The sequence below is a fragment of the Benincasa hispida genome, chromosome 11, assembly GCF_027475165.1.
Source record: "Benincasa hispida cultivar pf3 chromosome 11, pf3_genome.v1.1, whole genome shotgun sequence".
Classification (NCBI taxonomy): Eukaryota; Viridiplantae; Streptophyta; class Magnoliopsida; order Cucurbitales; family Cucurbitaceae; genus Benincasa; species Benincasa hispida.
Window position 1 is genome coordinate 81,436,324 of NC_143488.1, and position 22,819 is coordinate 81,459,142.

Consider the following 22,819-nt stretch of genomic DNA (forward strand, 5'->3'; position numbering starts at 1 on the left):
AACATGAAAATTTTTGGTATAGGATATAAACCAAGCAAGGAAGAGATGATTAGAGCACAGAAACGAGAAAAGGAAAATCAAACGGCGAAATTCGAGCATCACGAGCCTCAAAGGCAGCTAAGTAGCATTCCCCACCTTTATCAATCCTTCAAGTTTGCTGACACAATTCATCTAGAAAGTCAAAATTTTGAAGTGACGATAGTAATAAAAGATAAAGATGAAGAAGATCCTCTAGCCTACTTATGCCCAAAGAACTTTGAACTAAATAATTGGACTGTATTGGAGCTACCATCAATTATTAATGATTTATCAAAGTAATTATTTGCTTTTGTTATTATTTGAATGTTTTATGTTCTTTATTATTCATTTCTCCTATCAATAAAAATCGTTGTTTCTTTCTCATCTTATTTTATTTATATTCATTTCTTTATTTTTCTGTTCATCACACCAAATAATCATCATTTTGAACAGTGACATTGAAATTAAAAGCCAAATGATCTTAGATACAAACTCGATTCTTTTACACATGATATTGAATCAATGAAGGAATAATTAATGATGAAAAAGACCTTGAACTTTCCCCTGAGTTATTGAGAATGATTGAAGAAGATTAAAAAAAAAAATGTTAGGACCTTATGAAGAACCAATATGTCATTTGAAAGAAGTTAGGGTCCACGACTGATAAAAAAGAAGTTAAAATTGGTGCTAATATGTCACTTGAAATTTGTCAAAAGTTGATAGATTTACTTCATGAGTATGTTGATGTCTGTGCTTGGTCATAGGGGCGGGGAATCCCTGGTTTGACTGGGAAATTTTTTTGGGGCCCCATCTAGGGACGGGGTGGGGACGGGGATGGTATCCCCGACCCTGACCCCGATTTTATATAGTTATATTTTTAATATTTTATAAATATATATTTTTAATATATAAAATAACTTATTTATATGTATGTTTATAATATATACTATAGATTTATAGTGTTGTAAGCCCAATATTGAATATATAAATTCTAAATTAAGTCCAAAAGTCAAGCCCAAACTTAAAAAATTAAAAGAAAAAAATGGAAAATCCCCGCGGGGATCTAATAAGGGATTCCCCACGGGGAATTAGTAGGGGAATCCCTGTGGGGAAACGGGGAATGGGTCCCCGAGGGGACCCGTTTCCCCGACGGGGAATCCCCACCATTAAATGGTGGGGACGGGGGCAGGGATGGGGGGGAACTTCCCCCACGGGGCCGAGGACGAGAGACCCTCCTTCGCCTTCCCCCCCTCCCCCCCCCCCCCCCCCACCTCTGGCCCGTTGCCAACCCTACTTGGTCATATCAAGACATGTCCGGTCTAGATACGGATATCCTAATGCATCATTTACCACTCAAGCGTGAGTGTAAACCGGTGAGGTAGAAGTTGTGCAAAATGAAGCCTGACATGTTGTCAAAATAAAAGAAGAAGTGAGAAAACAAATTAATGTAGGATTTCTCGCAATAGCGAAATATCTCGAATGGTGCCGAATGTTGTTCCTCTTCCTAAAAAGAATGGGCAAATAAGGATGTGTGTTGATTACAGAGATTTGAATCGAGCAAGTCCTAAAGATAATTTTCCATTGCCTTATATTGATGTGTTGGTAGACTATACTGCTAGTTTTCCACCTTTTCCTTTATGGATGGATTCTTAAGCTATAATCAAATCAGAATGCTAGAAGAAGATCGAGAAAAAACTACATTTATAACACTGTGGGGAACTTTCTGCTATGAAGTTATGCCTTTTGGGTTAAAAAATGTTGGGTACCTACCAACGTGCCATGGTTACCTTATTCTATGACTTAATGCATTAGGAAATTGAAGTATATGTGGACGATATGATCGTTAAATCTAAACAAGGGGAGGATCACACAACTATTCTAGAAAAAAATTGTTTGATTGATTGAGAAAGTTCAAACTTAAGCTGAATCCAAATAATGTATATTTGGAGTAACATTAGGGAAGTTGTTGGCATTTGTTGTAAGCCAAGAGGGGATTAATGTTGACCCTGATAAAGTAAAAGTTATCTTAGAAATGCCCCCACCGCGTACCCAAAAAGAAGTTAGAAAATTCTTGGGGAGGCTAAACTACATCGCGAGATTTATATCACATTTAATAGCAACATGTGAGCTCATTTTCAAGCTATTTCATAAAAATGATGTCGGAGTTTGGAATCAAGACTGTCAAAAGGCATTCGAAACAAACAAGCAATATTTACAGATCCTCCCGTGTTAGTTCTTTTAACCCCATGCCATCCACTTATCTTGTATCTTATTGTGACAGAGAATTCAATGGGATGTGTATTAGGACAACATGATGATTTAGGCAGAAGAGAGCAGGCCATATATTATTTAAGCAAGAAGTTCACCAGTTGTGAGACAAGATATACCTTGCTTGAAAAGACGTGTTGTGAATTAGCATAGGTCGGTCGCCGCTTAAGACCATACATGTTGTACTACACAACATGGCTCATTTCAAAGATGGACCCCATAAAGTACAAGCAGAATTGCAAAGTGGCAGGTTCTTTTATCTAAATATGATATAGTCTATGTTACTCGAAAGTCAATTAAAGGAAGTGTACTAGTTGATTGCTTAGTTGAGCAACCCATAAACAACTATGAGCCAATGAAATTTGATTTTCCTGATGAATTGGTCTCTACCATAGCAAAAGAGGAAGAAGTATCGAAACCAAAGACATGGACCATGTTGTTCGATGGAGCCTCTAACGAATTAGGACATGGAATAGGTGACATTTTAATGTCACCAGAAAGAAAGTTATTCCCTTTCATAGCCAAGCTAAATTTTGATTGTACTCATAATATGGCTGAATAAGCATGCTCTATGGGTATTCAGGTAGCACTAGATATGAAAATCAAGAAGCTTCAAGTTTTAGGAGATTCCATATTGGTGATCCACCGGATAAGAGAAGAATGGGAGACAAGAGACGCTAAACTTCTCCCATATAAAAAGCTAATAGTGGAATTATCCGAGAAATTTGATAAAGACACTTTTGATTATCTATCGAGGGAAAATAATCAGATGGTGGATGCTCTAGCCACGTTGGGGTGTTATTCAATTTAAATCTCAGTCAAGAGGTCCAACCTATTAAAATTGGAAAGTGAAATGCGTCGGTCACGTGCATGACCATTAAAGAGAAATTTGATGGTAAACCATGGTATTATGACATTAAAAAGTACATCAGATATAGAGAGTATCCACAGGATATCTCAGAGAATGACAAGCGCACACTCAAAAAGCTAACAATGAAGTTCTTCTTAAATGGAGAGGTACTTTACAAAAGAAACCACGACATGGTGCTCTTAAGATGTGTAGACGAGACAAGAAAATAAGATCATGAAAGAAATCCACGAAGGAGTTTGCGGAACTCATGCAAATGGACACATGATGGCGAGACAAGTATTGAGAGATGGCTATTATTGGTTAATCATGGAAGCAGATTGCATTAAGCATGTGAGGAAGAGTCACAAATGTCAAATATATGTAGATAAAGCATGCAACTACCTCTCAGTTAAATGTCATGAAAGCTCCCTTGTCTTTTTCCATGTGAGGGATGGATGTGATAGGCCCTATTGAACCTAAAGCATTAAATGGGCGCCATTTTATTTTAGTAGTAATTCATTATTTTACCAAGTGAGTGAAAGCAGTTTCATATCGAGAGGTGATGAAGAAGCGGTGATTAAATTCATAAAAAATGAGATTATCTGTCGTTATGGTCTTCCTGAAACTATAGTGTCTGATAATGCCCATAATCTAAACAACAAATCAACGAAGGAGTTGTGTGAACAGTCTAAGATCAAGCATTTTAATTCAATCTCCTATAGGCCAAAAATGAATGGGGCATTGGAAGTTGCTAACAAGAATATAAAAATAATTATGCAAAAGATGATAGTAACATACAAGGATTGGTATGAAATGCTTCCCTTTGTACTACATGGATGTTGTACATCGGTCTGGACTTCAACTAAGGCAACACCATTTTCTTTAGTCTACTACATGGAAGCTATTCTTCATATTGAGGTGGAAATTTCGTTGTTACAAGTTCTTATGGAAGTTAATTTAAAAGAAGTAGAATGGGTCTGAAATCGCTATGAACGATTGAATTTTGTGGAAGAAAAGATTAACAACATATCAAAGAAGGATGGGAGAGCTTATGACAAGAAGGTATGCCTTAGAGTTTTCAGAGAATGAGATCTAGTTTTAAGGAAAATTCTCTCGTTTCAGAAGGATCACCAAGGAAAATGGACTCCAAATTACGAAGGACCATACGTAGTAGAAAAGACCTTTTCTAGATGAGCCCTAATCTTGAAAAATATGGATGGTAAAAGACTGCCTAATCCAGTGAATTCAGATCATGTGTGGGAGTACCATGCTTAAATTTCAAAAGGCAAACTTTCAGCAAGTATCTAAGAGGATTGCATTTCTTTCTCATTCTCATTTTTAACCTTTGATGTATATTTTATACTTTGGTCCTAATAAAATACTCGTTATGAAATAAATTGTCATTTGCTTCTTCTTTAAGTTGAGAATGTTGGCATTACCTAAATAATTACATTGATAATCAAAACAATTGTAGTAGCTTACTATTTCGAGAAAAGTGTTAAAACATCAAAAAGTTGAAAATGGGACAAAGCCATTTTATTTATAGTGCCACAAAGATAGTGTTGTGAAGATCAAGCTGCTAGATTCACCTCAAGTTTCTGGAGAAATGAGAAGTAAAGATGGTGATCGAGCTATCATCTTTTTTTAAAATAAGAAGTAATATAAAATGTTACATTCACCTCATGCATTCAAGCATTTGTCATCAATAAAAGCATTTCAATTTTTTATTGTTAGTTAAATCGGACCTTGCTATTTAGTTGAGGTTGAAGCCTGGTCGAGTCAGGTTTGTTTATTTTATTGTTGGTTAAATTGAACCTTGCTATTTAGTTAAGGTTGAAGCCTAGTCAAGTCAGGTTCGTTATTTTATTGTTGGTTAAATCAAACCTTGTTACTTAGTCCAGGTCGAAGCCTGGTCGAGTTAGGTCCGTTTGCTTTTCATATTTATTAATTTGAACTCAATTCAAGATTGGAGTTTGAAGCCTGATCAAATCAGTTTCATTTATTTTACTGTTGGGTAAATCGAATCTTACCATTTAGTTGAGGTCGAAGCCTAGTCAAGTTAGGTCCGTTTATTTTATTGTTGGTGAAATCGAACTTTTTAAGGTCAAAGCCTAGTCCAGTCAGGTCCATTTGCTTTTCATATTTATTAATTTGAACCCAATTCAAGATTAAAGTTCGAAGCCTGATGAAGTCACTTTCATTTTTTTTAACTATTGGTTAAATCGAACGCGGCTATTTAATTGAGGTTGGAGCCTAGTCGAGTCAGGTCTGTTTGCTTTTCATATTTGTTTAATTTAGTCCAATTCAAGGTTGGACCATTTAGGCATCTTTTAAAATTCTATTGTGATTTTAAAATTAAATATCCGTTTTCCCAACACTCTGTCTTTTCCTTGTCTACCCTTTCAATCCTTCATGGATACACAAAGAGGGCAAACTGTAGACACCATTTTTGGTCCAATGTTTATTATTATTACTATTATTATGTTTTTTTCCCCCTCTTTTTCATATTTTTATTTTTATTTTTAAGTTAATTTAATTTATTTTTAAGTGACTTGTGTGTTTGTTTTTATTCAATTTATTTATTTATTATTGTTGTTGTTATTATTATTATTATTTATTTATTTATTTTATTGTTTTTTTTCTTCTCTCTTTTAACTATTCTTCAGCAACTTCCTTCCTTTCTCCCAACATTCTTCTTTTCCCTTTTCTTTATTTTTTAATCTACAAAAAAATCTCAATTCTCCCACCTTGCTTCTCCTATAAATTGATCACAATGTTGGAGGGGAAGAAAAAAAATATATAGAAAGAAGAAAGGGAAGAAAAAATAAAATAGGAGGAAGGAAAAGATTGAAGTCAAAGGGAAGAAGGAAAAAATCATATTGAGACTAAGTGAGAATAGAGTGAAAAGTATAGAAGATGAGAGCAAAGAAAAAGAAGTATTCCGACGAGCACCAATCCGATGAACAACGACTCCAACGACGGATGGACCTCCATTCCAACGGATTATTGCAACTTCCGGTGAAGACCCACGACGGCCGCCATCACCTACAAAATAAAGGAAGAAAATTGCTTGTATTATAAACTTTAAATATGAACTTATAGATTGTAATTCACATTTTTGCAAAATGAAAATTAATTTTACTTGAACTTATAATTTTATAAGTATACCTTATTGGGATTTAATCTAAGAATTGTCTTTGAATTTCAAACTTCATTATGTTTTAGATTCCTAGATAAGTTTTAAATTAGCATTGATTTAATTTCCAAAATAAACTTCAGTTAGTTTTAAATTTCAAATTTTCAAATGAATTTCAAACGTTTCTTGAATGACTTGTGCCACTCATAATTTTTAATTCACATTTTTCTGAAGTGTGAATTAGTCTAAATGAGACATTTGCACAATCCTATTATAGAGTTGATGTTGCTAAATGCCTAAAAGTCAATATTTCATAAGAGAATCTAAATATAAATTGACATACATTGTTATTCACGAAATTCAACTATACTTTATTCTTAAAATTATTGTGAAACCCAGTGACACGTTTTTTTACCAAATACATTTTAAATATGATTGACTAAGATAATAGTTCTGTCTAGGCCGAGGTACTCAACTTGACCAACACCTTTACCTGAAAATTGTTTAACTAGTCAATTCTCATAAGTTTTCGTTTTATTAATTTTCATTACAATTTTGGATACGTCTTTTTAAAAGGTATTGTAGGGTGCTAATACCTTCATTATACTCAATATCCCCTAAACCTATCTTTGGAAAAGTAACTGTTTTTATTTTTATTTTTTAATGGGTGACCAATCACACTTTAAAATGATTGGTGGTGACTCCAAGTCTTTTACCTCAAAAGAGAACCCATCGCAATGATGTTGCGACAATAGGTAAAAAATGTACTAAGAGGAGTTAATTTCTTTAACTAAATCTCAATGGTGTTCGTGGTCGGTGTTGCCCGTGATGGATCGAGAAAAATTAATTTAACTTCAAAAGAATTCCTAAGTTTCGAAATATTACAATTTTAATTTCGAGATTTGAATTTTATTTTAGTTTGATCCTTAGATTTCAAACTTTTAACCTTGTTTTTTTTAATTAAATATTGATTATTGACGTCAATGTCTATCAATTATGAAAATAAAATTTTAATTTAGTTAATAAATATTTTAATAAAAAATTAAGACTAAATTCAAATCTAAAAAATAAAACTGTGACGAAATTGAAAAAAAAAAATAGAAGACAAAAAGTATAGCATTAGGACGGAATGGAAACTATGCCCAAATACTAAGAATAAGAATAAATAAATATATTAATGGAAAGATACTCTGATTCAGAGAATAGGAAAAAATAGAGGAAAAAGGGGAGGGAAAGCTTTTGAAAATTTGAAGGGTATTTCAGTAAAATAAAAGCTATAAGGCAATAATAATTAATTTTGAAGTAAAAACTCTCTCTAATTCGTACAACGTCACCTGCTTTACTCTCTGAATTTCCTTCCTTCTTCTTCTTCTCTGCCATGGCGATCACCATTGTTGACCATCAAGTTCCGTCCGATTCCCACAATTACTTCGATATAACTCTGGACTCCGACGAGCCGATTCTGACTCTCCTCACCAATTCACCATCCATGGTAGAGAATTGGATTTCCGAAACCCTCGCCCTTCAAACCCCACCTCTCATGGTGGGGCTGGACATCGAATGGCGCCCTAACAACCGGTCGTACGACAATCCCGTGGCCACCTTACAACTCTGCATGGGCCGCCGCTGCCTGATTTTGCAGCTGATACACACACCCGAGATCCCTAAATCTCTGTTCGAGTTTCTGGAAAACGAATCATTGACATTTGTTGGAGTGGGAATCGACGAGGATGCTGAGAAGCTGAACTGTGACTACGGATTGAAAGTGGGGAAGAGGGTGGATCTGAGGAATTTGGCTGAGAGTGTAACGGGAAGAAGAGATCTGAAGAATGCGGGATTGAAGAGATTGGGGAAAGAGGTATTGGGGAAAGAGATTCATAAGCCAAAGAGCGTGACGATGAGTAGATGGGATCAAGAATGGCTGACTCTTAATCAGGTTAAGTATGCTTGTATTGATGCGTTTTTTTCTTTTGAGATTGGAAGGCATTTGCAATCATCGTCTAATTGAAGGGGAATTTCGGGATTGTTTGTTAGGGTTTTTGTTTGTTCTGGCTCTTTGATGGATTTTTGTACACCAGATTCTCACCTCATCATCAACTCTTCTTGCTTCTTAGGCTTCTTCTTTACTGATAATATCTGGTTTTTTCTTTTTTTCTTTTTTAGTGATGAGCTATTCTGTTTTCTAATATTGCTAATCAAATGACAATTTCAAGGTTCTATTTAACTTAAAATTTTAAACTATTATCTAATACATCAATCAATTTTTTCGAAGATCAAATTTATCACATATCTATGAGACAGTAGGGAAAAATCATGATTTGAGATATGGTTGAAAAGGGAAAATTAACAAAAATGACCCATTAGAAGTTTTTCTTTGGAAAAAATGATTATTTTTAAAAAGAATGTATTTTTGACCCCTCAAAATTTAACATAGGTTGGAAAAGATCATTATATCCTCTTTTTTAGGAAAAAGATTCAAAACCCCATCCTTCCCACTATGACTCTTGTTTAACCTTTCAAATTCCTTTCAAAACTTCTCACATTCTTTCAGTTTTTCTTTTAACATTTTGGTTCATCATCTTCATCAAGTATGTATGTACATTTTATGAGGGTTTTGATTTTGAATTTTCAAGTTCATCCTTCCCATTATGACTCTTGTTTAACCTTTCAAGGTTCAAGGACTTCAGACTTATGTTGCATTAGGAAGAGATACCCAAACCTTGAATAATCATCTATGAAAGAGATGAAATATTCATACCCACCTCGAGCTCTAACATTCATCGGACCACAGAGGTCTGAATGTACAAGCTCCAAGACTTCCCTGGCTCTGTAACCTTTTCTAGTAAAAGGTCGTTTGGTTATATAGCCTTCGAGGCATGATTCACATACCGGCAAGAAGTTTTCTTCTAAACTCTTTAGAAGTCCACTTTTCACCAACTTCTCAATCCTATTGAGGTTGATGTGACCTAACCTAAGATGCCAAAGATGGACATTTTCCTTTGGAGAAACCTTTGGTCTTTTATTGTTGCTGTATTGAACATTTCAGTATTAAACAAGGCTTTTATGACTAACGGTTTTAGTACATATAAGTTATTTTCCATTGAATCATAACCAATCTTCATTCCATTCTTGAAAATAAACATTTTATTTTCAGAAAAGGAGACAGTGTAACTTTGTTCAATGAGACAAGAAATCGAGATTAAATTCCTTTTAATATGAGGAACTACAAAAATATTATCCAGTAACAGATAACGTTTTTTATCAACAAATAACTTCAGCCTGCCTACAGTAACAGCTAAAACAACCTCACCAATACTGACTAGAAGAGTCATTTCTCTCTATGGCAACGTTTGCCAGGAACTGAATCCTTGGTAAAAGGAACTGACATGATTGGTAGCACTTGAATCAAGGATCTAGACAGAATCATCATTCTCTACCAGACATGTCTTCAAGACCAATAAATCATATTTACTGTCTCGTCTCCTCTTTTGGAGAGTAGTGGGATGGAGGTCGTTTGCCACGAAATTTGTTTCACACGATTCTTTCCACTGTAAATAATCGGTCATATTTAAAAGCTTTAAATGGAAATACTAATGAGTTGCTGAAAAGAAAAACACATTGACCTACGTTAGGTTTTAAGCAAATACCCGTTGTAAAACAAAACAACATCTAATAAGATTTTAGCAAAACTAACATGAACCCTGTGTGGCATCTAGTTTCGTAATGACGCTTCAAAGGTTTAGAACAAAAGCCACCGAAGGGAGGTCAATCATCCCTCCTCTGAATTGAGAAGTTCTCAACCAGTCATTAATACTAGAACAACTCTTGTTCCTATAACGACAAGCCATCATTGATTTCGCTAAGAGATCATTAATTTACTTAACAATCTCCCGTAAGTGTGACTCGCCATTTTAAGCCCTAGAGGTCCGTCTCAAAAGGCCAATCCGAAAGGAAAAAATCCGATTGGGGCAAAACCTAAAGCGACCCTATCCATTTCTGGAGCCACTTTGATATTGACCAATTGCATAAAATCCATCCGAAGGGGGACGCTCCGAAGGTGACACAAGGGCGTATAGAATGATCTCACGATGTGAACCAATGATAGAGACCATAGGACGTGTTGACACACACCCTTCATCCACTTACTATAAATACTCTCTCCGTCCATCTTGATATTTACTCATGCAAGCACCATTCGAAAGGGGATGTATCCTGGGCATCTCGAGGCCAAGCATGAATCTCACCGTGTGAACATACAGGGAGAAATGTGACTGGAATCATAGACATATCTGATACGCCTCTTCCTCCCACTGAGTGTTTTATAACCTAGGGTTTACTTAGAAAAAACACGGCTAAGGATTTTAACTAAGTGACTTTTAGGTTTTCTCAAGAGTAACTTTTACCTTGGATAGTGAAACAACTTTTGATCATCATCCATTAAACTCTTTAACGGAGTCTTTGACCAAAACGCTGCATGCTTGTTGAAAGTCTATCTAATTCACCTTTCCAGGTAGGTTCCTAGGTAGAGGTGTTATGTTTCCGTCAACTTAAGAACCTCAACCTAGCCAGAACCTGCCTTAGACAAAAGGTCCCTTATAGATAGGTTTACAACAAATTTAATCTTTTATTCAACCAATTTAATCCTATTAAACCGATTTTAAAAGATTAATCTAGGTTACTAAACTCTTTAGAACCACTTGAACTTAAGTCTATCTCAATCTAATTTTTAAACCCTTTTAAAAAAACTTGAGTTCACCCTAAGTCCGCATGCAACTTTGAATTATTGATTTTAGGTCTAATTTTCTTTATAACACTTATAAACAGAAACAACCACCACAATGCGAAGCTAACACACGCAAGGCATTTATAACGATTATAAACGGCCTAAGTGTCATGCTCAATGCATTGTTGATAACGGGCAGAAATGCACGTTATTCTAGTGCTAAGTTCTTAAACAATGTTGGATTGTGTTGATAAAATATGTTAAATTGTGTCCATTAAGCATAAATTCTATACTTTTGCGGTCGCATGTGTCCAACGCATTAAAGCAGTTGATCTTTATGTTTTTATGCAGAATAATGCATTAATGCAATGCAAAGAATGTGATCATAGGAATACATCAGTCGAGCGCAACTTCACCGTAAGACTTTGCGATTGATCGTGCTCGCAAACATCCACCCAAGAAGAATTATCGCAACTTGGTCGGTGCAAATGGTGGGCGCATCCGGACGAAAAGACAATTAAGATCGATGGGACAGAAAGCTAACGGCAGTCGGATCCTAATTAAGTTGACAGTCGATAACAGTCACAAGTACATCTAGCTTTATCAGTGACAAATCTCCGACGCGTCAGTCAGGAATTAAAGCTGTCCCATCTTTACAACTAGGAGAGAGAAGCCGCCTCTCACTTTTGATGTTTTTTAAATACCAAATGCATTCTTCAGAGAAGGGGTTAAGCAGTCGACTACTCCATCACTTTATAACCTCTGTGCATAGTTTTCTTTTCCATTTTACGACAGAGCTAGAGAAGAGTTGTGACGTCAGAGATCGTCCAAGGTAGCTTGAGAGAGAACATTGGAGCGTAAGAGCAGAGAGTGGGCTGATTCTCGCAAAAGCGAGAATATCTTTAGAGCACGAGTAGAAACAGTGTAACGCCTGATGGCAAGAAATTGCTCCAGGCTCTTTGTTATACTTGCATTGTTATTCTGTACTTCATCTTACATCTATTCAATGGAAGTTCTATTTCTACATTTGATCACTCTTTTAATACGCATGAGTAACTAAAGTAGTTAAATGGGTTGAGAGAAACTGAGCTAACATGACCTAGGAAGTTCATTGCCTGCGATTGTCTTGTTTTATGTTGTGCAAAATACCCTTTTAGAGTTACTCGAGAGAGAATCTAAAGAAAGAACCTAATGTCTCGAGAGAGCTAGGTTAGAATCTGGACTCAAAAAAGCAGGATTAGGCTTGCATAAACAAGAGATAGGGACTTAGAGATAAGTTATGTTTGTCAACTTGCATCACATGCATCCTAGGAATAGGAGTGATATTATGTGGTCGCATATTTGTGTGAATGTCATGTCGTTATCGCATAAATAGAGATAGAGGTTTATGTGTAAACCCTGTAGACTTATCGCATAATTATCGCATGCGTTCTTGCCTTAGAAGCCGTGGCATTCACGCCGAGAGGTGGTTTACTATTGTATGCATGTTGCATGATCGCAAGGCATGAACACCTCCTAGGGAGTGTTAGCCGAAATCCTTCTCAACCCGTTCACCGCATATTCATCGTATTTCCCGTTACCAACTCTTTTCAAAATCCGCTACATTTATTATTAATTTCATCAACACAACAACAACCCAACACTTGTTTATTTAACCGGTTACCACAAGTTTTCATAAAAATTTCCAACGCAATTATTTTCACAAGTCTCTGTGTTCGACCCTGGACTTACCAGGAAACTCAAAGGAATTTACACTTGGATTCCACTGGGGAAACTTGAGTGCACAACACTATCCATCAACACATATCATCCATAATTCCACACTTCATAAATTCAAGCATCAATTGTCCATTCATTGCTACTTCTTTTATATAATACTTATACAAAACAACAATGAAACAAGCAAAACATGCTTTCATTCACCCTTAGACTAAAACAAATATAATAAAAGGATGATGCATGATAATGCTCAATGCATGCAAAATATAACTCTTATAATTCATGATGCATGTGCATGCTTTCAAGTAATTTCTTCATGCAATATTATAACAATTATAATACATGATGCATGAATAATTGCACAACCTAAGGTGGATTTTTAACTATATGACAAACACTTTGGCATATAAGCACAATACATCACATGTATAAGCAATAAAAGTTGATGAACCGGGTAAAATTGCTTTAAAATACAAAAAGGAAAGCTAACTATTACAAAGACAAGGAGTCTCCAGTTCAAACAGGTGAATCGAGTCTTGAACTGCTTGGCAAAGCATCGCTTCTCCAACCATCCATCGTGTACCAAGCACCCCACGATCGCCTACACGATAAAACAAACTCTTTGCTCTATCGCTTACCAGCGCTTCAGAGTTAAAACGATCATTTAGCATTTACTATACGATCGTTTAAAAAAATCCAAATGATCGTTAGTTATTACTATACGATCGTGTACCTTTACTAAGCGATGAAGCCTGAAGTACACAATCGCTTAGCGCGCTCCGCAAAATGCCCGCCTTCTGTGATCGTCTAAGCGACTACGATGTCGCGAAGTACCATCGCCTAAGCGATCGCTTAGCTAGCGTCTCCATATCACATACGTGCGATCGCATAGGTAGTAACTAAGCGATGAAGCTTGCTAACTACATGATCGTCTAGCGCGCGCCTTCTACTAAACGATGAACATCGCATGCTCCCACTACGATCTTCTACCTCCAGTGCCTACGCGATCGCGCAACCAACGCTATGCAATATGGTAAACGATTTACCCCATCGTTTAGCTAAACGATCGATAGAAAATACTACACCACCGTCTAGAAAAAAATATCTAAACGATCGCTTATTGAAGTCCCAACAATCGTTTACCTGAGGCTACATGATCCGACCAACGCTTAGTCTTCTTCTTCGTTGAGAACTGCATCAACATGCGTTGAAGCTTCATCACGAACGACTCGACAAACTCGAACTTTTTGAATTACAGACTCGATTGTAAAGTTAATTTCGCCCAAAAACACAGGGGCCCTTACAATTAACACTTTGTAATACCGAAAGCTTTAACAAAAAGGCAATTTAAAACCCGAAACGTTCATCAATTTCATCCACAAATGCAGAAAACGGTTAAGCACAAATGCAGAAACCTACTGCGACTGAAAAATGCGTTCAATTCAGATCTGTTATTTGGAATATCAGAGAACCTGGCTCTGATACCAATTGATGGAAATCGGAAGCGAGATTTCCATGAGCAGCGGAACAAGACTATTCCAAATTACAATTATGAATGAACAATATTTACAGTCGACTTCAAACAAGCAGTTATGCACATCATACAGAAATTATAGCATGAAAATCTCAAATGAACAATGAGAAAAATTGTACGCACATAGGCAGAAACGTCTCCATGCTCCGTTGCGCGAATGCTCGAACAACAGCAACCTCAAGCGCCCGATCTACACGACCGCAATTCCGCAACGAACACTTCGCTCTCGTTCTGAACGATCTCCTCAGCACAAACTCTTCGCACTCGTCCTCAACGATCGCCTCGGCCATGAACTCCTCTGCAACACGAACAGCCTCCACAACACCACGAACGTTCTCCAGAAAACCTCGACGGTGTCGAGTTGAGTCTGACACCACCAACAAGGCGACCTTGGTATTCTCAATGTGAGAATCCAGAGGGTGGGTTTTGTTCGGACTTAGTATGAGGCAGACGAACGGAGGAAACAACGATCGCGTACACGACTAGACAAGTGGAAGATGGTGGAGACCTATTGTATAGATCGATGCCCAATCGTTTAGATAAAGCTATGCGATCGTTTAGCTCATCGTTTAGTTTAGCTCAAACGTTTAGCTCGGTCTGTCGCCTACAGACACTACACGATCGTTTACCTTGGGCCAGCGATCGTCTAGAAAAACTATGTGATCGTTTAGTAAATACTGCACGATCGTTTAGCTCTACTTTGCACGATCGTTTAGTTCGCCCAGCCGTCGTTTAGTAAATCCGAATTTACTTGACGACTTCGTGAGTTTCTTTTGCGCGGAGAGAAAACTCAAAACTTTTTCAATCTTTTATAAAAACTCTTTTCAAAATAGGAAAACAAATTTTCCTTTTAAAACCACGATTACCATGATCCAATAACCACTCACTACTTTGGTTATTTAAAAGAAAAAGAATTAATTATCTAATAATTAATATTATTATAAACATAAATGATAACCAACTTATCATACTATATTTATAACCTATAGTTTTAATATTTCATATCATGAAATATATAAACCATAGTTCTTTTTCTATTCCATGGTACTTAATGTAAATCTCATTTACATCAATCTTCCACTAGATGTATCTCATACATCATATCGATTATATCATATATAATTAAAATGCCTCTTGTCAATTTGAACATTTCAAATCAACATCAAGAACTGATCCTCAACTGAATTCATTGAGCTATCAAGGGGACCTCATGGACCTGTAGCTCGAAGCTCCAACGGTATGTGAATAACTGACTAAACTCTCTAGTCACGGGATCCACCATTCGTTAACTGTCAAGCACTCCACTAAAGATCGACAGCTGAACTCTCCTTACCACAGATATATTATGTGTCCATCTTAACCAATCAGCAGTGCGACAACCCTTCACAAATTGCTCGTAAGTACAGCTGGGCCAATAACCATTATGCCCTTGTAGTTACATTTGTCTCCTTAAGTACCACTGAACCCTCTAATGAACATAAGTCATAGTCCTACTATGACTGAGTCTTCTCTTCCAAAGAGAAGTTGTGGCCACTATGTTCAAGCCTCGGAATCAGCCCTTAAGGGAGCAATCTCTCTATTTATCTCTGCTTCGAGAAAGGAGTGAATTCTATATTGTGGATTGAGTTCGCAGCTTCCAGATCAGACAAGTCCCCAAAAAGGTAGTCATGTTGAGTTGGCAATCTGGCCACTCTCACCCATACTAATCAAAGAACTGCCCCCAAAGGCAGGAGTTCCCAAAACACTCAGGATTGACGTCTGTCACCTATAGTCGTTTAGGTGAGATGTAACTCTTTAGTATCAACGACGTTATATACAGAGTCTAGTCATCTCGTGGTTTAGGTCTTATACAAACTCTTTGTTATGCAAACCTCTACAAAGCGGGTCATATCCGTAGTGTCACCAGGATCAGGTATCCTACCTTAATCTTTATACTACAGACCTATTCAGGTTATCACTTAAGGCATGATCCACTTGTATATCACATATACATGCTTAAGTTCACATAAGATAACCAAGGAGCTTTGTTTATTGGATATGAGTAAATGTTAGAATTAAATAACACTTATTTTATTCATTGAACAATGTGTATCTTTACAAAACAACGAGACTCCGGGAGAATTAGGATGTCAATCCCAACACTTACGTGAATATTTACATGACCTTTTATACCTCCATCAATCACCTCGAACTCATGTTGGTCAATTGGCGTAACTGTCTATTTGCTTTGTTTGTCATGTCACGAATTATTGCCATCGGATAGTGCTACAATCTTGACGTACTATTTGATGCATCCGTTCGACGTTTGTAATACAAGTCCTGTAACCAACCTCTAATATTGTCTAGAAATGATGTGATTGGTAACTGTTGTACATCTTTTAACACTCCATTTATGCACTTGGAAAGGTTTTTCGTCATTTGATTATACCTTCTGTTGCATCGGTACACCCTACCTCGAGACTAATATCTTCTAGGTATTTGCGTGGACCTGGATACCTTATAAATTGACTCCAATGGTAGTTGAACATAGACTCATGACTTGCCTTGGTTGCTTTGTCGAAAATATCCAAAATATCTTTATTCTTAAAATTAGTTTATAAATTAGCTTTCAAGTGATGGATGCAAATAACATGAAATGTTTCTGGGAAGATCGTGATAATTTCCTTTTTTATGCTTGTGTGTTTATCTGATACAATAACCAAATCACAAACTTGCCCAATTGCACATCTTAATTGATGAAAAAACCACACCTAAGATTCATCAGTTTCTTCACCAGATATACCAAATGTGACTAAGTATATTTGGTTATTTCCATCGACCTCAGTCGCAAGCAGGAGTTTACCACTGTACTTACCCGTTAAATATGTTTCATCTACAATTAAAACAGGGAGAATGTAGTTCAAACCCCCTAATGGAAGCACCAAGAGCCATGAAAACGTGCTTGAAATATTTATCTTCCTATAGATCATATTCGAATGCTGAAACAAGGATTTCAATTTGTAAGACTTCATCAAATTTAGGTAACTTCTTGTAGGATTCTTCTGATGACCCCCAAACAAGCACTAACGCTTCTTCCTTTTCCTTCCATGCCTTGTCGTAACTTAAACTCACACCATAATCTTGTTTTATATCTTTCACAATGTCCTTTGGTCTATATGAACGACTAACGTCTTCAAACTTCGACTTTATTAAGTGTTCAAGAACCCAACTAGAAGCTTGTCTATGTTCGTTAGTCAATATTTCATTTCTACATGTGTGGACATTGTCATACTTAGAGATCTTAAATATTTCACAATTTTTCAATTTAACGGCTCAAAGTCTCCATTTGCATTGTTCAAATAAGCATATAACTTTGTATATGTTGTGGTCGACTTCTTCACCCTAAACTGAAAAGTACCTCTAATTGCTAACATAGATAACCGCATCTTTAAATCCTTCTTAGTTATAAATATGTTACCAAATTGCACATCTTCATAAGAATATGACTAACCTAGCATGACATTGTGCTACTAGATGAATGTGATAAGTCACGACCCATTGCATGTGACGAGTTTCCATAGTCTTCCATTGTTTGTTCTTCTGCATGAGGTGTATGGTGGGTATTATTCTTGGGTTCCTCTCCATCATCCTTCTCCCTCCAAGACCAATAATTGAAATATTGACCTTGGTCCATATATCCCTTAGTTTATGTCGCCAAATTACTAGGTGACGAAATAAGTGATGAATTAAAATATGTGGGAAAAAATGGACTATCTGACTCTATATTGCAATGTACTAGCCTAGATGTTGAAGGAATTTCTTCAGTTCGTCGGATATATGAATTTTTTTGGATGAAATCCTTGATTACTTTAACAATTTGGAAGCGTTGGATATATGTGAGGAATGTGTGTAGATCTTCATCATTCCAAATTACAAATGCGGGGGCTTTGAATCTCAATTGAAATATACATCTTATAACAAGATTATACTCATCTAATATTATACCACTTATTTTATAAACTTCGGTCAAGAATTCATTATACGTTGTGCCGACCTCAATGTCAAACCCCCGCAACTCTCTTCCATCGTAGTCCTTTTCCCTTTCATTCCAAACGCCATCGAAACAAATCCAAACACGAGGCATTTTTCTACAATTTATAACAAAAATGTATTAATGTAATGTGGTTAAAGAAAAAGCAAAAGAAAAAAAAACTAAAAAGAAAAAAAAGTGGCTCAGTCGGTTACAACATCGGGCCAAAAAACAATAGTATTCGTACTTTTTGTGTGCCCGGTCGAGTAATTTAACTCATTTGCTTTCTATACGGTGAATACCCTGTGAGACCCGACTGGGCATCCAACTTATTTCAATAATTATTTTGTACTCGATGAAGCCCGATCAGGTAATTTTAATTCATTTTATTTCTACACGGTGAAGCCTGATCAGGTATCTTAAAAAAAGTTTCTATTTTTTTCATTTTTTTTTATAAATATCAGGTGCAGGGCATTATAATTTTTTTTAAAAAAAAACAATCAACAAAGCAAACATAAATCAAACTCTAAAAAAGTGATATATTTTTGTCAATTTTTTCAGAAATTATCGAACAATTAAATACGTATAAAATGAAATACATACCTTCTCACGAAGTGTACAAAAGTACAACTTCGTGAAATACAAGTTTTGGACTTGACGAAAAACTTTTCGAAAATAATTTGGTGAAGAGAACTTTTTGTGAGATTGTAAATAAATCAAATTTAATGGAGAATTTTTTGTGTGGAAATGTGAATAATTTTTTGTCAATTAATTTTGGATAAATTGATTTTTTGTGAATAAATTTTAAGGAAATTGCATTGTATGGTAAATACATTTTAAAAAATCAAAGACATGACTTCAACTTTTTTGTAATTGCAGGTGGGCAATCACATAGGAATCACATATAAATCTAGATAGCAATCACATAACAATCACATAGAAATCAGATAACAATCAAATTTTAAGGTGAAAGTTTTTTTAAAATGTTTGCAAAAAAGCAAAACCTAGAGACACATGCTCAATTTTCATTTTTTTTTTAATTAAAATTGCAATTGCCTCTAAATTTTTTAGGTGAAGAATTTTTTGTGAATTAGTTTGGTAGGTTGGTTGTTGAAATTGAAAGTAAGAATTTAAAGGAGCATAAGAGTAATTGTACAACTACTATTTTTAATGCTTACATTATTTTCATCATCAAGGGGTAAAAAAAACTTGTTTATAAAAAATAGGTAAAAAAATAAAATCAAACTCCAAATAGGTCATTTTTGTCAATTTTCCCTTAAAAAGCGTTTGAGAGTTACACATTTTCTTTACGAGCATTTTTTGAAAGAGAAACTAATTAAATATTTTGATCTTATTTGGTAACCATTTGATTTTTTGTTTTTGTTTTTTATTAAGTCTACAGATATTACTTGTACCTCCAAATTTTTTTCTTCTATCATCTACAAATATCTTCTTTTGTTATTTATTATTATTATTATTATTATTATTTTTGCCAATGGTTTAAAAAAACTAAGTCAAATTTTGAAAACTAAAAAAAATAGTTTTTAAAAACTTGTTTTTGTTTGTGGAACTTAGCTAAGAATTCAACGATTGTACTTAAAGAAATATGAAAATCATAATTACTTAAGAAATATGAAAATCATGATAAGAAATGAGGAGGAAATATGCTTAATTTTGAAAAAAAAAAAAAAAAAACAATGAAATGATTACCAAATGGGGTCGTGCTTTCAAAAACTTGTTTTTGTTTTTGGAATTTGACTAAGAATTTATCCATTGTATTTAAGAGAGATGCAAATCATTGTAAGAAATGGAAAGAAAATAAACTTAATTTTCAAAAACTAAAAACAAAAAATAAAATGGTTATCAAAATGAGGCCGAACTAAAACACTTTGATTTTATCTGTCTTAAAAGAAATTCAGACGACTTTCAACTCTTGAAAATTTTAATAATATTTTTTAGTGGCAATTGTATGCATATCAAAATAGGATTTGATATTTGTAGGCGTGTCTCACTTTTTCTTCTTTTGTAGATGTAGCAAAATCCGACCCAGCCTAAGGCATTAGAAAAGTGAAAGTCTAAAATACCTTTTGTCGTTGATATACTAAATATCAAGTACATTTGCGAAGTGATATACCTTATATATATATATATATATATTGGTATACTTCACTTTAATTACATTAATTAATCAAACATTTACTATCTAATTCACCCATGTCTTATATTTGGTATGTAATTGATACACTTGATATACTTTGATACACTATTACTATACACTTTATACACTTGATACACTTGAAATATATGGTTGATGCACTTAAAATGTTGATTGTTGTTAGATTACTTCAAATATCTATTAATTGATGTTTGATACACTCGTATTTTAGGTCTAATATATCTCTGATACACTTGAAATATTATGCTTATAAAATGAAGCACACATACTTACCTTCAAAACAAGCTATTAATTTAATGTCAATTGATGTTAGATGTACTGATACACTAGAATGTTGATTGTTGTTAGATATACCATTGATACACTCATATATTACTTCAAGCACTTATTGATATATGTCTAATTCACTCATGTCTTAGAATTAATATACTTTCAATGCACTTGAAATATTGTACTTATAACATAAAACACATTTGCTTTACTTCAAAAGAAGTTCCAGATTATATGTTGATTGTTGTTAGATAAACACTTCAAAAAAACGTTCTAAACAAAAAAACTTAAAAGAAAAATAAACAAAGAGATGAAATTGCATAATGGTCAGTATATCAATTAGAATGTACAATCCGCTAATTGGTTTGTTCAACTTATATTTCAGTTGTATTTGACACAACGACCTTCTCTAATGTCTATTTGGTAACAATCTTCCATTATTTATTCAACTACATGAGAAAATTACAAAATAGAAATTATATGAAACTCATCCACAAAGCAGTGAAAAGAATGGAGAAAGCATCTAAGAGATGGTTTATTGAAACATTCGCAACCATTTTCATCTTATCAGGCTTGAGGCTCTGGACATAGTTGGGCACATTTTTGCTCATGTTCTTGCTTTTTATATCCCGAAGAGCTTATCCTTTGTGATCTTATACTTCATAGCCAAAACTCTCTTCGATCGTTGCTTCGGCGACGTCTCTTTATCAGTGTAGAAAACAATTTAATCTATTTTACTGAACTAAATCAAAAAAAAAAATTATTCAATCGGATGAAATCGTCCCCAAACAAATGCAATGTCAAAGATAGAAGAATCAGAAAATGAAGTAGGGAGAAAACCGGGAGAAAAGGAAAGAAATCCCTCCAGGGAAATTTTGAAATAAGAGAAAATTTTGACCCGAAAATATCTCCTCGCTGTAACGTGATTTGAGGTAGTGAAAGATTTACCATATTCACAAAATTTAAAAAGTTTGAGGTATCTTTGCTAAACTTAAAACTTAATTTGCCACCTAATACCATTTTCCTATTCTCTATTGGTTAGAAGCTCTTCACATTCATGGGGGAGCTTATTGCCTAGAGATGTCTACTTTCCCTGAGACCGTCCTATAAGGATTCGTCGATTGAACGGAGAATGAGAAAGGAGTGGAATAAAACATTTGGATCTCTTTTCTAAAATTGTTTTCTTTAATTTAAAATATCATAGTTATTTAAAATAATAATTAAAAAAAACACCAAAAAAGTTGAAAATGGAAAATCTGACTCATTTTAGAGAGTCAAAATATTAAATGACACATTTTTTTAGAAAAATGTCAAATGACCTTTTGTTGATGTCATGTTGAGTGAAGTTTCTTTTTCTCTTTTCTTCTTATTAGTGGCGTTGAAAAACCAACATATAAGATATCGATTGTTCTTTTTGAAGGTGTTAACATTTAATATGGAGAAACAGTTTGGATATTAAGCATTCTAGTTTCATTAATTTTAGAAAACAATCATACATTATATTTAATAATTAGGGTTTAGAGAGTACAACCGTTTTTAGAACTCAAAATTAAATCAATCCTTTGAGAAATTTTAAGAGAGTTTTGGTGTGGAAATAAGGAAGAACTATTTTTCCTTCAAATGTCCAACTTGCATGAACCTCTCTCAATGTGATTTTCTTCTCTTTTAAAGAGTAACATCATGCAATTCAAATGCATGACATATTGACACCAAAACAATCTTAAAACTAGTGGAAAATAGGTGTTTTGTAAATGGAAAATGTGGGATAAACCCACTAAATCATTTCTTTTTCAAAATTGATTTTCACAAAATCATAAAATTTCATTTTAAATTGATTCATTTAAAATGAGTTAACTTAGTTTTAATAAAAAAAAATTAATTCAAATAATTAATTTAAAATAAAATTAATTTTAAACAATTAATTAAATAATTTAATTAATTTAATATCAAATATTAAATTAATATAACATCTATCTCGAACATGAATCCCTATTCATGTTTACAATATTTAAATCGTATTTAAATATTTTAAACTCCAATTTGTTTAATTCGATAATTAAACGTTTTAATTATATCGCATATAATTAATAATTCTATAAACTTAATTTGAACATTT

At 34.5% G+C, this 22,819-nt stretch overlaps 1 protein-coding gene across 4 annotated transcripts; it reads left to right on the forward strand.

Moving 5' to 3' along the window:
- The first annotated feature begins 7,526 nt into the window (after positions 1 to 7,526).
- LOC120089952 (3'-5' exonuclease-like) lies at positions 7,527 to 20,558 on the forward strand. 4 transcript variants are annotated; one of them, XM_090306492.1, is made up of 2 exons: positions 7,560 to 8,208; positions 8,945 to 9,343. In XM_090306492.1, the coding sequence occupies exons 1-2, from the start codon at positions 7,651 to 7,653 to the stop codon at positions 9,008 to 9,010; spliced, it is 624 nt and encodes a 207-aa protein (XP_090162618.1). In that variant the 5' UTR covers positions 7,560 to 7,650; the 3' UTR covers positions 9,011 to 9,343. The 4 variants fall into 4 exon arrangements, with proteins under 4 accessions (XP_090162617.1, XP_090162618.1, XP_038903326.1 ...); XM_039047398.2 differs by lacking the exon at positions 8,945 to 9,343 and adding an exon at positions 11,347 to 12,021 and having other exon boundaries at positions 7,561 to 8,208; XM_039047399.2 differs by lacking the exon at positions 8,945 to 9,343 and adding an exon at positions 20,287 to 20,558 and having other exon boundaries at positions 7,562 to 8,208.
- The last annotated feature ends 2,261 nt before the right edge of the window (positions 20,559 to 22,819 follow it).